Here is a 14,962-nt window from a genome sequence, read left to right as displayed (position 1 = left end):
AGACAGACACACACACAGACAGACACACACACAGAAACACAAACGCACAGACAGACACAGACACAGACAGACAGACACACAGACAGTGGGTTATTTCACTGGTTTCCCAACATTGGCGACGTGCAGAATTCCTCGCACAACCACACGAGGAAATACCTGGACTCTTTGACTCTTGTTTATTCCTGTTTGACTTGCAAAACACACCCTCGATAAAGAAATTAAAATTAAAAACACAGGAAAATAATTTCCTGGAAATCAGATGCAAACCAGTAACTGGTAAACATGCAGTCTGACCTGATGAATACGTCAATGGAGAAAAACTAGGAAGCCATCTTATCTTTCATCAGAAGACACCTGAGCTTGTTAGCGAGACACACTGGGGGCTGATCAAGCTGGTAGCAGTAAAACCTGGACTGGATCACACTGCTGTGCGATAGGAGTCTGATTCCCAGCCCTGATCTCTCTGTCTAAATATCCCACAGTTCCCAGCAATATCCTGTAGCTCTCTTCACTATAAAATCAGCTACAAACCTCCTTCAACCAAAGTCTATCTACAGGGCTGGGAATCAGACTCCCGCTGCACAGCAGTGTGATCCAGAGAAGCATACTACTCTAATTATTATGTGTTCATTTCTCTGACGCCCTTATCCAAGATGACTTACAGGGGTTACTAGAGGTTTTTTAAGAGTCTAGGGGTTTCCTGAAGGGGATGTGATCAGCCAATAAGAGATCTGCATTTTCCTGCATAAGTCTAAAACAACGACCAGACTCAAACAGTTGTGGGTATTCTCCTCTTCAGTTGAAAGTCTTGAGTGACTTTAACCAATAGGCGAGTCGAAGAATGTCCTTTTTTTAAGACAGGCGACCAATCAGGAGTGAGCAGAGGCGGGCCATAAATCTCCCAGGGCATTCTCTGCCTCACTTGAAGGCCCTGCTTTAGCAACCAATGGGAAAGTCACAGCTCTGACAGCTGACCAATCAGGAGTGAGCAACCCCAAAACATGACTCATCCTTGCAGTTAGGAGGATAGCTGGGTTTGCACGATATTGCTTATTATTATTATTATTATTATTATTATTATTATTATTATTATTATTATTATTATTATTATTATTAATTTCTTAGCAGACGCCCTTATCCAGGGCGACTTACAATTGTTACAAGATATCACATTATTTTTACATACAATTACCCATTTATACAGTTGGGTTTTTACTGGAGCAATCTAGGTAAAGTACCTTGCTCAAGGGTACAGCAGCAGTGTCCCCCACCTGGGATTGAACCCACGACCCTCCGGTCAAGAGTCCAAAGCCCCTGTCCACTACTCCACACTGCTGCCCATAAATAGACATTGACATTGATAAATACAATTACCTTTACAACATCTAATTATTTCGAATTTTATTTTACACTAAAATAAGAAAAAGATGTGAGAGAACGGAGACATCGTAGTCGATTTGGTTACCAATCCTTTTTCAAGGAGAACTTTCAAATTATGAAAGGTAGCTGGCACTTAAAAAAGGAGAGGGGAGGGGGAGAGAGGGGAGGGAGGGAGGGGGAGAGGGGGGGAGGGGAGGGAGGGAGGGAGGGGAGAGAGGGGGAGGGGGGGAGGGAGGGGGAGAGGGGGGAGGGGGGAGAGAGGGGGAGGGAGGGGGAGAGGGGGGAGGGGGGAGAGAGGGGGAGGGAGGGGGAGAGGGGGGAGGGGGGGGGAGAGGAGAGGGGGGGAGGGGGAGGGGGGGAGGGGAGGGAGGGAGGGGGGAGGAGAGGGGAGGGAGGGGGGAGAGAGGGGGAGAGGGGAGGGAGGGGGTAGGGGGGGGAGGGGGGAGGGGGGAGGGGAGGGGGGAGAGGGGAGGGAGGGGGGAGAGAGGGAGGGGGAGGGTGGGGGGGAGAGAGGGGGATGGAGGGGGAGAGGGGAGGGAGGGAGGGGGAGAGGGGAGGGAGGGGGGAGAGAGGGGGAGGGGGGAGAGAGGGGGAGAGGGGGAGGGAGGGGGGAGGGGGAGGGGAGGGGGGAGAGGGGAGGGTTGCGATGACTCTGCGACCCTGGTCCATTCTGTCACGGCACGTAACTGGTTTCTTTGATTACATCACCATGTTAAATAAAATATCTAAATTATGTTCATAAATATATATTACATTATGATCTCAATCCTAAAATGATGCAAAATGATTGGCCAGAGCTGTCCACCCCCAAAAAAAGAATATATATATATATATATATATATATACACAGACAGACACAGAAACACAGACACACACACACACAGACACACAGACAGACAGACAGACACACAGACACACAGACAGACAGACAGACACACAGACACACAGACAGACAGACACAGACAGACACACACACACAGACAGACACACACACAGAAACACAAACGCACAGACAGACAGACAGACAGACACACAGACAGACACAGAAACACAGACACACAGACAGACAGACACACAGACAGACACACAGACAGACAGACACAGACAGACACACACACACAGACAGACACACACACAGAAACACAAACGCACAGACAGACAGACAGACAGACACACAGACAGACACAGAAACACAGACACACAGACAGACACACACACAGACAGACACACAGAAACACAGACAGACACACAGACAGACACACAGACAGACACACAGACACACACATACACAGACAGACACACAGACAGACAGACACACAGAAAGACAGACAGACACACACACAGACAGACACACAGACACACAGACAGTGGGTTATTTCACTGGTTTCCCAACATTGGTGACGTGCAGAATTCCTCGCACAACCACACGAGGAAATACCTGGACTCTTTGACTCTTGTTTATTCCTGTTTGACTTGCAAAACACGCCCTCGATAAAGAAATAAAAAAAAAAAAACACAGGAAAATAATTTCCTGGAAATCAGATGCAAACCAGTAACTGGTAAACATGCAGTCTGACCTGATGAATACGTCAATGGAGAAGAACTAGGAAGCCATCTTATCTTTCATCAAAAGACACCTGAGCTTGTTAGCTAGACACACTGGGGGCTGATCAAGCTGGTAGCAGTAAAACCTGGACTGGATCACACTGCTGTGCGATAGGAGTCTGATTCCCATCCCTGATCTCTCTGTCTAAATATCCCACAGTTCCCAGCAATATCCTGTAGCTCTCTTCACTATAAAATCAGCTACAAACCTCCTTCAACCAAAGTCTATCTACAGGGCTGGGAATCGGACTCCCGCTGCACAGCAGTGTGATCCAGTCCTGGTTTCACTAGGAGTTTAATAATCAGACACACCTGAGCTTGTTAGCGAGACACACTGGGGGCTGATCAAGCTGGTAGCAGTAAAACCTGGACTGGATCACGCTGCTGTGGAATAGGAGCCTGATTCCCAGCCCTGATCTCTCTGTCTAAATATCCCACAGTTCCCAGCAATATCCTGTAGCTCTCTTCACTATAAAATCAGCTACAAACCTCCTTCAACCAAAGTCTATCTACAGGGCTGGGAATCAGACTCCCGCTGCACAGCAGTGTGATCCAGTCCTGGTTTCACTAGGAGTTTAATAATGAGACTCACCTGAGTTGAAAAGAGAGCACCTGTGTTTTTGGAAAACGCTGGATTTTGGAAGAAGGGAAGCCTCGCTTTCAACCCAGAAATTGGGGATATTGAGATTTCGATAAGGAAGCGTTCACTGTTTCCGACGTCACAGCTTTGACCCGTGATTCAATGAGGGAACCGTGGGTATTTGGTCCCACGAGTGGACGGCCAAAATCGACGTGTTTACGAGGTAGGGCAACGCTGTATGAGAGCCGGACTATAAAGCCGCTTGCTTTCAGACTAATGTGAATGTTGTAGTTTTCAAAATAAACTGCGGTCAAAAAACAGAAAGCGCGTTTCTGGAAACGTCTGGGAGGAAGCGGTATCGTCCACACAGTTCCTTTTTTTATCAGTTCCTCACAATTTGGTTTCGTAAAGTCTACCGTTAACCCCTTTCACGTGCGAAATGTTGTCAAAGACGAGTTTCGGGACACGTTTTGTTCAGAGGGCTGGATCGCATCAATATCAGGGTCTAGCGCTGTATATTATAAAGACATTTCCGAGGGCTGGATCGCATCAATATCGGGGTCTAGCGCTGTATATTATAAAGACATTTCAGAGGGCTGGATCGCATCAATATCAGGGTCTGGCGCTGTATATTATAAAGACATTTCAGAGGGCTGGATCACATCAATATCAGGGTCTAGCACTGTATATTATAAAGACATTTCAGAGGGCTGGATCGCATCAATATCAGGGTCTAGCGCTGTATATTATAAAGACATTTCAGAGGGCTGGATCGCATCAATATCAGGGTCTAGCGCTGTATATTATAAAGACATTTCAGAGGGCTGGATCGCATCAATATCAGGGTCTAGCGCTGTATATTATAAAGACATTTCAGAGGGCTGGATCGCATCAATATCAGGGTCTAGCGCTGTATATTATAAAGACATTTCAGAGGGCTGGATCACATCAATATCAGGGTCTAGCACTGTATATTATAAAGACATTTCAGAGGGCTGGATCGCATCAATATCAGGGTCTAGCGCTGTATATTATAAAGACATTTCAGAGGGCTGGATCGCATCAATATCAGGGTCTAGCGCTGTATATTATAAAGACATTTCAGAGGGCTGGATCGCATCAATATCAGGGTCTAGCGCTGTATATTATAAAGACATTTCAGAGGGCTGGATCGCATCAATATCAGGGTCTAGCGCTGTATATTATAAAGACATTTCAGAGGGGCTGGATCGCATCAATATCAGGGTCTAGCGCTGTATATTATAAAGACATTTCAGAGGGGCTGGATCGCATCAATATCAGGGTCTAGCGCTGTATATTATAAAGACATTTCAGAGGGGCTGGATCGCATCAATATCAGGGTCTAGCGCTGTATATTATAAAGACATTTCAGAGGGCTGGATCGCATCAATATCAGGGTCTAGCGCTGTATATTATAAAGGCATTTCAGAGGGCTGGATCGCATCAATATCAGGGTCTAGCGCTGTATATTATAAAGACATTTCAGAGGGCTGGATCGCATCAATATCAGGGTCTAGCGCTGTATATTATAAAGACATTTCAGAGGGCTGGATCGCATCAATATCAGGGTCTAGCGCTGTATATTATAAAGACATTTCAGAGGGCTGGATCGCATCAATATCAGGGTCTAGCGCTATATATTATAAAGACATTTCAGAGGGCTGGATCGCATCAATATCAGGGTCTAGCGCTGTATATTATAAAGACATTTCAGAGGGCTGGATCGCATCAATATCAGGGTCTAGCGCTGTATATAATAAAGACATTTCAGAGGGCTGGATCGCATCAACATCAGGGTCTAGCGCTGTATATTATAAAGACATTTCAGAGGGCTGGATCGCATCGATATCAGGGTCTAGCGCTGTATATTATAAAGACATTTCAGAGGGCTGGATCGCATCAATATCAGGGTCTAGCGCTGTATATTATAAAGACATTTCAGAGGGCTGGATCACATCAATATCAGGGTCTAGCGCTGTATATTATAAAGACATTTCAGAGGGCTGGATCGCATCGATATCAGGGTCTAGCGCTGTATATTATAAAGACATTTCAGAGGGCTGGATCGCATCAATATCAGGGTCTAGCGCTGTATATTATAAAGACATTTCAGAGGGCTGGATCGCATCAATATCAGGGTCTAGCGCTGTATATTATAAAGACATTTCAGAGGGCTGGATCGCATCGATATCAGGGTCTAGCGCTGTATATTATAAAGACATTTCAGAGGGCTGGATCGCATCAGTATCAGGGTCTAGCGCTGTATATTATAAAGACATTTCAGAGGGCTGGATCGCATCGATATCAGGGTCTAGCGCTGTGTATTATAAAGACATTTCAGAGGGCTGGATCGCATCGATATCAGAGTCTAGCGCTGTATATTATAAAGGCATTTCAGAGGGCTGGATCGCATCAATATCAGGGTCTAGCGCTGTATATTATAAAGGCATTTCAGAGGGCTGGATCGCATCAATATCAGGTTCTAGCGCTGTATATTATAAAGACATTTCAGAGGGCTGGATCGCATCGATATCAGGGTCTAGCGCTGTATATTATAAAGACATTTCAGAGGGCTGGATCGCATCGATATCAGGGTCTAGCGCTGTATATTATAAAGACATTTCAGAGGGCTGGATCGCATCAATATCAGGGTCTAGCGCTGTATATTATAAAGACATTTCAGAGGGCTGGATCGCATCGATATCAGGGTCTAGCGCTGTATATTATAAAGACATTTCAGAGGGCTGGATCGCATCAATATCAGGGTCTAGCGCTGTATATTATAAAGACATTTCAGAGGGCTGGATCGCATCGATATCAGGGTCTAGCGCTGTGTATTATAAAGACATTTCAGAGGGCTGGATCGCATCGATATCAGAGTCTAGCGCTGTATATTATAAAGACATTTCAGAGGGCTGGATCGCATCAATATCAGGGTCTAGCGCTGTATATTATAAAGGCATTTCAGAGGGCTGGATCGCATCAATATCAGGGTCTAGCGCTGTATATTATAAAGGCATTTCAGAGGGCTGGATCGCATCAATATCAGGTTCTAGCGCTGTATATTATAAAGACATTTCAGAGGGCTGGATCGCATCAATATCAGGGTCTAGCGCTGTATATTATAAAGACATTTCAGAGGGCTGGATCGCATCAATATCAGGGTCTAGCGCTGTATATTATAAAGACATTTCAGAGGGCTGGATCGCATCAATATCAGGGTCTAGCGCTGTATATTATAAAGACATTTCAGAGGGCTGGATCGCATCAATATCAGGGTCTAGCGCTGTATATTATAAAGACATTTCAGAGGGCTGGATCGCATCGATATCAGGGTCTAGCGCTATATATTATAAAGACATTTCAGAGGGCTGGATCGCATCGATATCAGGGTCTAGCGCTATATATTATATTTCACTGAACTGTGACGTTTCGCGAAGTTTTGCCACGGACTCAGTATTTATTTACACCGGTCTCCAGGGCTACCGGTGGATTACGTCATAATCGTAGTCTATCCACCAGCTCGAAATCTCCCTAGCAACCGGACCCCATTCTAGAACCTGATTGGTCGAGCGTGGTGGTGAATTTATTAATTATTTATTTCACACTATCGGAATGCATCGTTATACCCGAGAGGTAATTAATATTTAAACCGCTTTTTTTTTTCTTCTTTATAAAACTTATTTTTGTTGGGCGTTTTTTATTTATATTTTACTTCACATATTTTGTACGGGATAAAACGGGGACAGGTATGTTATCCTTCGTTTTAAAATACGATATTAAAATAATATTTTCAATGATATATTTATCGGATTTATTAATCAATTACCTTTGATTATGTAGCTACCTAAATACCTGTGATACGGTACAGCTAAATAAATACTGTGTTGTCAGTGACATGTAAAATAATATTTATTTTAACGTAACTTTTTTAAATTTAAAAATACTTGTTTACGTTTCAAAGTTTATGTTTTTTAGTTTCCTTTCTACACAGCTGAAGAAGCTGTCAGAAACCTCCTGAAATACATTTTAAAAAAATGTTATTTTAATATATAACGATGGAATAAAACTATTAATATATATGAAAAAAATATAACATCTACAGTTTGACCGTTAGTCGGTACAGGTCGCGAGCGCAAGGCGCCTCTCTCTAAGATTTTTAAAATTTTTTTTTTATACACAGCTCGTGAAGTTTTGGCGCCGTTTTGTCGGCTCGAAGTCAACCAAGAGAAACTGTTTCCAAAACGCACGACGCATTTGTACACAGAAAGATTGAAAAAAACAAAAAGTGACGGTTATTTTATTTTTTTTAAAGCATTTAACAGCAGTTCTACGTGATTATTATTATTATTATTATTATTATTATTATTATTATTATTATTATTATTATTATTATTATTAGGGTTATCGTAAAGCTTTATAAAACTATAATTGTCAAATTGCAAACTGAAAAAAACAAATTATGGACACTTCTAGGTGTGCGCCGCTAGGTGGCAGCCCCGTACAACAAAACACGCAGAACACCACAGCAAAATGTGATAAAGCACAGAGAGGTGTGGTAAAGCATAGGGAAGCATTGTAAAGCACAGAGAGGTATGGTAAAGCATAGGGAAGCATTGTAAAGCACAGAGAGGTCTGGTAAAGCATAGGGAAGCATTGTAAAGCACAGAGAGGTCTGGTAAAGCATAGGGAAGTATTGTAAAGCACAGAGAGGTCTGGTAAAGCATAGGGAAGCATTGTAAAGCACAGAGAGGTCTGGTAAAGCACAGGGAAGCATTGTAAAGCACAGAGAGGTCTGGTAAAGCATAGGGAAGCATTGTAAAGCACAGAGAGGTCTGGTAAAGCATAGGGAAGTATTGTAAAGCACAGAGAGGTCTGGTAAAGCATAGGGAAGCATTGTAAAGCACAGAGAGGTCTGGTAAAGCACAGGGAAGCATTGTAAAGCACAGAGAGGTCTGGTAAAGCATAGGGAAGCATTGTAAAGCACAGAGAGGTGTGGTAAAGCATAGGGAAGCATTGTAAAGCACAGAGAGGTCTGGTAAAGCATAGGGAAGCATTGTAAAGCACAGAGAGGTCTGGTAAAGCATAGGGAAGTATTGTAAAGCACAGAGAGGTCTGGTAAAGCATAGGGAAGCATTGTAAAGCACAGAGAGGTCTGGTAAAGCACAGGGAAGCATTGTAAAGCACAGAGAGGTCTGGTAAAGCATAGGGAAGCATTGTAAAGCACAGAGAGGTCTGGTAAAGCATAGGGAAGCATTGTAAAGCACAGAGAGGTCTGGTAAAGCATAGGGAAGCATTGTAAAGCACAGAGAGGTCTGGTAAATCATAGGGAAGCATTGTAAAGCACAGAGAGGTCTGGTAAAGCATAGGGAAGCATTGTAAAGCACAGAGAGGTCTGGTAAAGCATAGGGAAGCATTGTAAAGCACAGAGAGGTCTGGTAAAGCACAGGGAAGCATTGTAAAGCACAGAGAGGTCTGGTAAAGCATAGGGAAGCATTGTGATACTGTTAATAAAGCTAATAAGAGGTGAGAGGATGGATTTTAAAGATGGTCAGCGCTCCTTTGAAGCCCAACTTAAATCTTGTACCCGATGATTTCGACTTGTATTTTTTTTCTAGAAAATGAACGACCTGAAAAGCCGGATAAAAACTGCACATTTCTCTCAGGCGCCATCTAGTGTTCACGGTGGGACTAACGCCCCTGAGCCAGCAACCAAACCAGCAGCCACAGCGCCAGCTACTGAAGAGAGCCACAGAAACAAGGGAGAGATCACAGCTGACCGACACAGCGGCGTCCCCCCAACTCCCGCGGAATCGGGGGGCGGTCCAGCGACACCCCCTCAAAAAACAGACGTCCCGACTCACAGCGAGCGCAAATTGGGCAGTGAGGCAGCAGAGGGCTTGCTAGGTAATGGGGTGGTAAGTAAGCGAACTGCTAAATATCTTGGATAGATGATCTCTTCAAATATAGTCATAGCGACTTTATCACTGACGGTTGTGTCAAGTCTACAGGGCTGGGAATCAGACTCCCGCTGCACAGCAGTGTGATCCAGTCCTGGTTTCACTAGGAGTTTAATAATCAGACACACCTGAGCTTGTTAGCTAGACACACTGGGGGCTGATCAAGCTGGTAGCAGTAAAACCTGGACTGGATCACACTGCTGTGCGATAGGAGTCTGATTTCCATCCCCGATAAAGCTAGCTTCAATATTAAGGCCTGTATTCGGTTTTAAAGTGAAATACTCAAATAAATGTGTTTAATTCAATGGAAGTATAATTTGAATGTATTAATGTCTCCCCTCTCTCTCCTCTCCCCTTCCTCCCCCTCTTCTCTCTCTCTACTTTATCTCCTCCCACTCTCCTCTCCCTCTTCCTCTCTCCTCTCCCCCTTCCTCTGTCTCTTCTCTCTCTTTATCTCTTCCTCTCTCCTCTCCTCCTTCCTGTCTATCCTCTTTATCTCCTCTCCTCTGTCCTCTCTCTCCTCTGTTCTCTTCTCCCCTCTCCCCTCTGTCATTTCTCTTCTCTATCCTCTCATCTCTCCTCTCTCATCTCTCCTCCTCTTTCCTCTCGTCTCTCTCATCTCTCCTCTCTTTCCTCTCCTCTCTCCTCTCTCCTTTCGTCTCTCCTCTCTTCCCTCTTCTCTCCTCTCCTCTCTCCTCCTCTCTCTCCTCTCCTCTCTCCACTCCCATCTCTCTCCTCTCTCCTCTCTCCTCTCTCCTCTCTCCTCTCTCCTCTCCTCTCTCCTCTCCTCTCCCCCTCTCTCCTCTCCTCTCTCCTCTCCTCTCATATCTCCTCTCCTCTCATATCTTTCCTCTCCCCTCTCTCCTCTCCTCTCATATCTCTCCTCTCTCCTCCTCTCTCTCCTCTCCTCTCTCTCCTCTCCTCTCCTCTCTCTCCTCTCTCCTCCTCTCTCTCCTCTCCTCTCTCCTCTCCCATCTCTCTCCTCTCCTCTCTCTCCAGGTTCCCCCTTACAGGATTCCCAGTTTCAGGGAGAGCTTCCCTGTGTTTGCCCCGACTGCTCACCGGCCGTACTACAGCCTGGGACACTGCCTGAGAAAGGACTTCTTCCCAGGTACCGCGAGAAAGAAAGAAAGAACGAAAGAAAGAAAGAAAGAAAGAAAGAAAGAAAGAAAGCTCTGGGCTGCAGTGTGGAAGGCAGTGGGGTTTGAGGAGCTCAGTGGTTAGATAAAGAAAGCGCTGGGCTGCAGTGTGGAAGGCAGTGGGGTTTGAGGAGCTCAGTGGTTAGATAAAGAAAGCGCTGGGCTGCAGTGTGGAAGGCAGTGGGGTTTGAGGAGCTCAGTGGTTAGATAAAGAAAGCGCTGGGCTGCAGTGTGGAAGGCAGTGGGGTTTGAGGAGCTCAGTGGTTAGATAAAGAAAGCGCTGGGCTGCAGTGTGGAAGGCAGTGGGGTTTGAGGAGCTCAGTGGTTAGATAAAGAAAGCGCTGGGCTGCAGTGTGGAAGGCAGTGGGGTTTGAGGAGCTCAGTGGTTAGATAAAGAAAGCGCTGGGCTGCAGTGTGGAAGGCAGTGGGGTTTGAGGAGCTCAGTGGTTAGATAAAGAAAGTGCTGGGCTGCAGTGTGGAAGGCAGTGGGGTTTGAGGAGCTCAGTGATCTCCCCCCTCTCTTCTTTCCTCTCTCTTCCCCCCCCCAGGTCTCCCCCAGCCCTGCCGCTCTCTGTTCCAGGACTCCTTTACTCCGGAAGTGTCCCAGCGATCCTCCATCGACTCCCAACACTGGCACGGGCGTGGCACAGACGATCTGGGTACAAAACCTCATTGTAGCTGCCCTATACTTGTGCTACCATTGCCCCTCAGTGTAATACAGAGCCATTGCAGTGCCGCTGTCTGTCTGTCTGTCATTGAAGATCATTGAGGGTATAGTTAGCACACTGTGGTCCCATTCTACCAGCCTCACCCCATTGTAGCTGCCCTATACTTGTGCTACCATTGCCCCTCAGTGTAATACAGAGCCATTGCAGTGCCGCTGTCTGTCTGTCTGCCATTGAAGATCATTGAGGGTATAGTTAGCACACTGTGGTCCCATTCTACCAGCCTCACCCCATTGTAGCTGCCCTATACTTGTGCTACCATTGCCCCTCAGTGTAATACAGAGCCATTGCAGTGCCGCTGTCTGTCTGTCTGCCATTGAAGATCATTGAGGGTATAGTTAGCACACTGTGGTCCCGTTCTACCAGCCTCACCCCATTGTAGCTGCCCTATACCTGTTTAGTATCACACAGAACCACTGGAACTCATCAAGCTGCTAAATTCATTGTAACACATTCAACAGGGGACTGTAGAGAGCTTACTCACCTCAGAAAGCTCTGCTGTGCTGTTTTACTGAAACGTGAGCGAGTGTCTGTCTCAGAGCCCACTGTGAGCTCAGATATTATTATTATTATTATTATTTATTTCTTAGCAGGCCCTTATCCAGGGCGACTTACAATTGTTACAATATATCACATTATTTTTTACATACAATTCCCCATTTATACAGTTGGGTTTTTACTGGAGCAATCTAGGTAAAGTACCTTGCTCAAGGGTACAGCAGCAGTGTCCCCCACCTGGGATTGAACCCACGACCCTCCGGTCAAGAGTCCAGAGCCCCTGACCGCTACTCCACACTGCTGCCAGATAGAAACATAATGCATACTTTGTGATTTCCATTAGGGAGATGTTGAACGGGGTCCACTGTCAAGCCCAGCTGCGTTTCATGGGGACTGATTTAATTGAAGCACAGGGGCCAGTCCTTATCCTAAGACTATATAAAGAAAGATAGGACAGTCAATCCCGTGATGCAGTTCGGTGCTCATTCACAGGCGCCATTTCTGGAGCCCACTCAGTACTCAATACATATACAATATAATACATATAACGGTATTTTTTTTTAATAACAGTACAACATATCTTTAAAATAAAGTGACTGACTGTTATTTGTGTGAATTAATGCTTGATTATGTCGTTAAATACGTTAAAAGCATCGCGAGTGCGATGTTAAAGCGCTCTACGGGCTCCAGAAATGGCTCCTCTGTTTACTAACTCCGCCCACTTGTGACATCATTGTCCTATCCTTTATATAGTCCTAGGCCTTATCCAGTCATCCCGGCTGGTATTTAAGTCAGGCAAGTTTCGTGACAGTGGGAGAAACGCTTGAACAGATAGCTGGAGGAATGTGACACGGAGACTGACAGACAGACCTCCTTATATCCCCGCGATTCTCTCAAGACCTTGAGTTGAATCATGTTAAGCGCGGGTTTCCTGACAACCTCGGACTATATAAAGAAGGATAGGACAATGATGTCACAAGTGGGAGGAGTTAGTAAACAGTGACGCATTTCTGGAGCCCGTAGAGCTCTTTCACAGCACGCTCGCCCTGGCAAAACCTTTCTTGACATAATCAAGCATTAATTCGTATAAATAACAGTCAGTCACTTTATATTTTGTAATGTTATTTAAAATAATCCCGTTATATCCTGGCGCTGCAACACAGCATCTCCGCAATGCATTCAGTACGGAGTGGGCTCCAGAAATGGCGCCTGTAATTGAGTACCGAATTGCATCACGGGATTGACTGTCCTGTCCTTCTTTATAGAGTCCTAGCTGACAACGTTAGGCTCGCCTCTCCAGTCACAGCTGAGAAACGCGTCGAGCGCAAAATCGGTTTCGTTTCCTGGCTTATAAATCGCTAGTCAAAAAATTGGGCCGATTTTTAAAAGCCCGCGGAGTTCGTTTCACAGTAAAGGAAACCGATTTTACTGATGGACGCGTTTCTCAGATGCGATCGAGAGACACAGACATGTTAACGGAGAGAGCAACTGAAATTCTGAAACAAAAGCTTAAGGTGTGTTTTTTGTCCGTCTGTTTTCGTCCCACAGGGAGATGGACGGAGAAGAACATCGCCCACAGACAATTAAATAAAGCTCTACATGAATTGCACGATAGGAGCAAGACCAGCTAAACCCGACACTGGCTCAATAAACCGCTCCCTTCACCCCCAGAGCGCGTTTCATTTCTCCGTTTCATAATCCACAAGCGACTGTGCCAGCCAGGGCTTAGCATCAGAACCCTGTAGAATGAATTTGCCGGCTAGGACTACGGCTCCCAGCATGCCTCTGCACCCGCGGCAATCATGAGGCATGCTGGGAGCTGTAGTTCTTTATGCTGTGGTCTCGTATCACAAGCGATACAGACCTCTATTACGATACATCATGTACAGCTGTGGGCAAAAGTTTAGCATCGCCTAGGCTTGAGACATAATTAAAACATATAAACATAATTTATATCTCTACGAAGCTGAGGGAGTTCATTCTATATAGAGGGGGTGGAATTCAATATGTTAACAAGGGAACATTATTCAGCAGCTTTCACTGGACTCTATGAAGCTGAGGGAGTTCATTCTATATAGAGGGGGTGGAATTCAATATGTTAACAAGGGAACATTATTCAGCAGCTTTCATTGGACTCTATGAAGCTGAGGGAGTTCATTCTATATAGAGGGGGTGGAATTCAATATGTTAACAAGGGAACAATATTCAGCAGCTTTCATTCCACTTTATGAAGCTAAACCAGTTTTTGTAAGCTTGTCTGTGTGTTTCTGTCCCCTTTCCTGTTTTGAATGAATCGCAGGTGTGGGTCTAGTCAAGTCATCAGATTAGACAGTCGCTGATTTCACAGTTTTGCGTGATTTTTCAGTGCCAGTGGTTTGATTTCATACGCACAGCAAATCAGCACCACAGAAGCCGTGGGCTGCCCTAGCAGATTCACACACGGCTGTGTGTTTTAAATGTTCTTAAAGAAACGCGGTCTCTATAATTCTGCCCATCAGTCTTCCTCCTGTTATCATAACGACAGCTATGTCATTGATAAAGTGTTTTGGAAACACAGTAAAACATGAGTCATGTTTCTCTGAATTAGATGTTACTAAAAAAAATGCTGTTTCTGGAATATTTAGCCAAAATACAAAATGGTACCCCTTCCCCCCTCACACTGCCTTCCACACTACAGCCCAGCGCTTTCTTTATCTAACCACTGAGCTCCTCAAACCCCACTGCCTTCCACACTGCAGCCCAGCGCTTTCTTTATCTAACCACTGAGCTCCTCAAACCCCACTGCCTTCCACACTGCAGCCCAGCGCTTTCTTTATCTAACCACTGAGCTCCTCAAACCCCACTGCCTTCCACACTGCAGCCCAGCGCTTTCTTTATCTAACCACTGAGCTCCTCAAACCCCACTGCCTTCCACACTGCAGCCCAGCGCTTTCATTATCTAACCACTGAGCTCCTCAAACCCCACTGCCTTCCACACTGCAGCCCAGCGCTTTCTTTATCTAACCACTGAGCTCCTCAAACCCCACTAGCATTGCCTGAGACCCTTTCTGCTAT

The 14,962-nt window shown here is 45.4% G+C and overlaps 1 protein-coding gene across 1 annotated transcript; it reads left to right on the top strand.

The window, feature by feature from the left end:
* The first annotated feature begins 3,033 nt into the window (after positions 1 to 3,033).
* LOC131728393 (testis-expressed protein 33) lies at positions 3,034 to 14,469 on the top strand. The gene is made up of 5 exons (XM_059019418.1): positions 3,034 to 3,788; positions 9,205 to 9,504; positions 10,546 to 10,657; positions 11,234 to 11,344; positions 13,457 to 14,469. Exons 2-5 carry the CDS (start codon positions 9,208 to 9,210, stop codon positions 13,537 to 13,539), a joined length of 603 nt encoding a protein of 200 aa, XP_058875401.1. The 5' UTR covers positions 3,034 to 3,788; positions 9,205 to 9,207; the 3' UTR covers positions 13,540 to 14,469.
* Positions 14,470 to 14,962: the final 493 nt, after the last annotated feature.

The sequence above is a fragment of the Acipenser ruthenus genome, unplaced genomic scaffold (genome assembly GCF_902713425.1).
Source record: "Acipenser ruthenus unplaced genomic scaffold, fAciRut3.2 maternal haplotype, whole genome shotgun sequence".
NCBI lineage: Eukaryota > Metazoa > Chordata > Actinopteri > Acipenseriformes > Acipenseridae > Acipenser > Acipenser ruthenus.
This window is presented reverse-complemented; position numbering and strand designations above follow the sequence as displayed.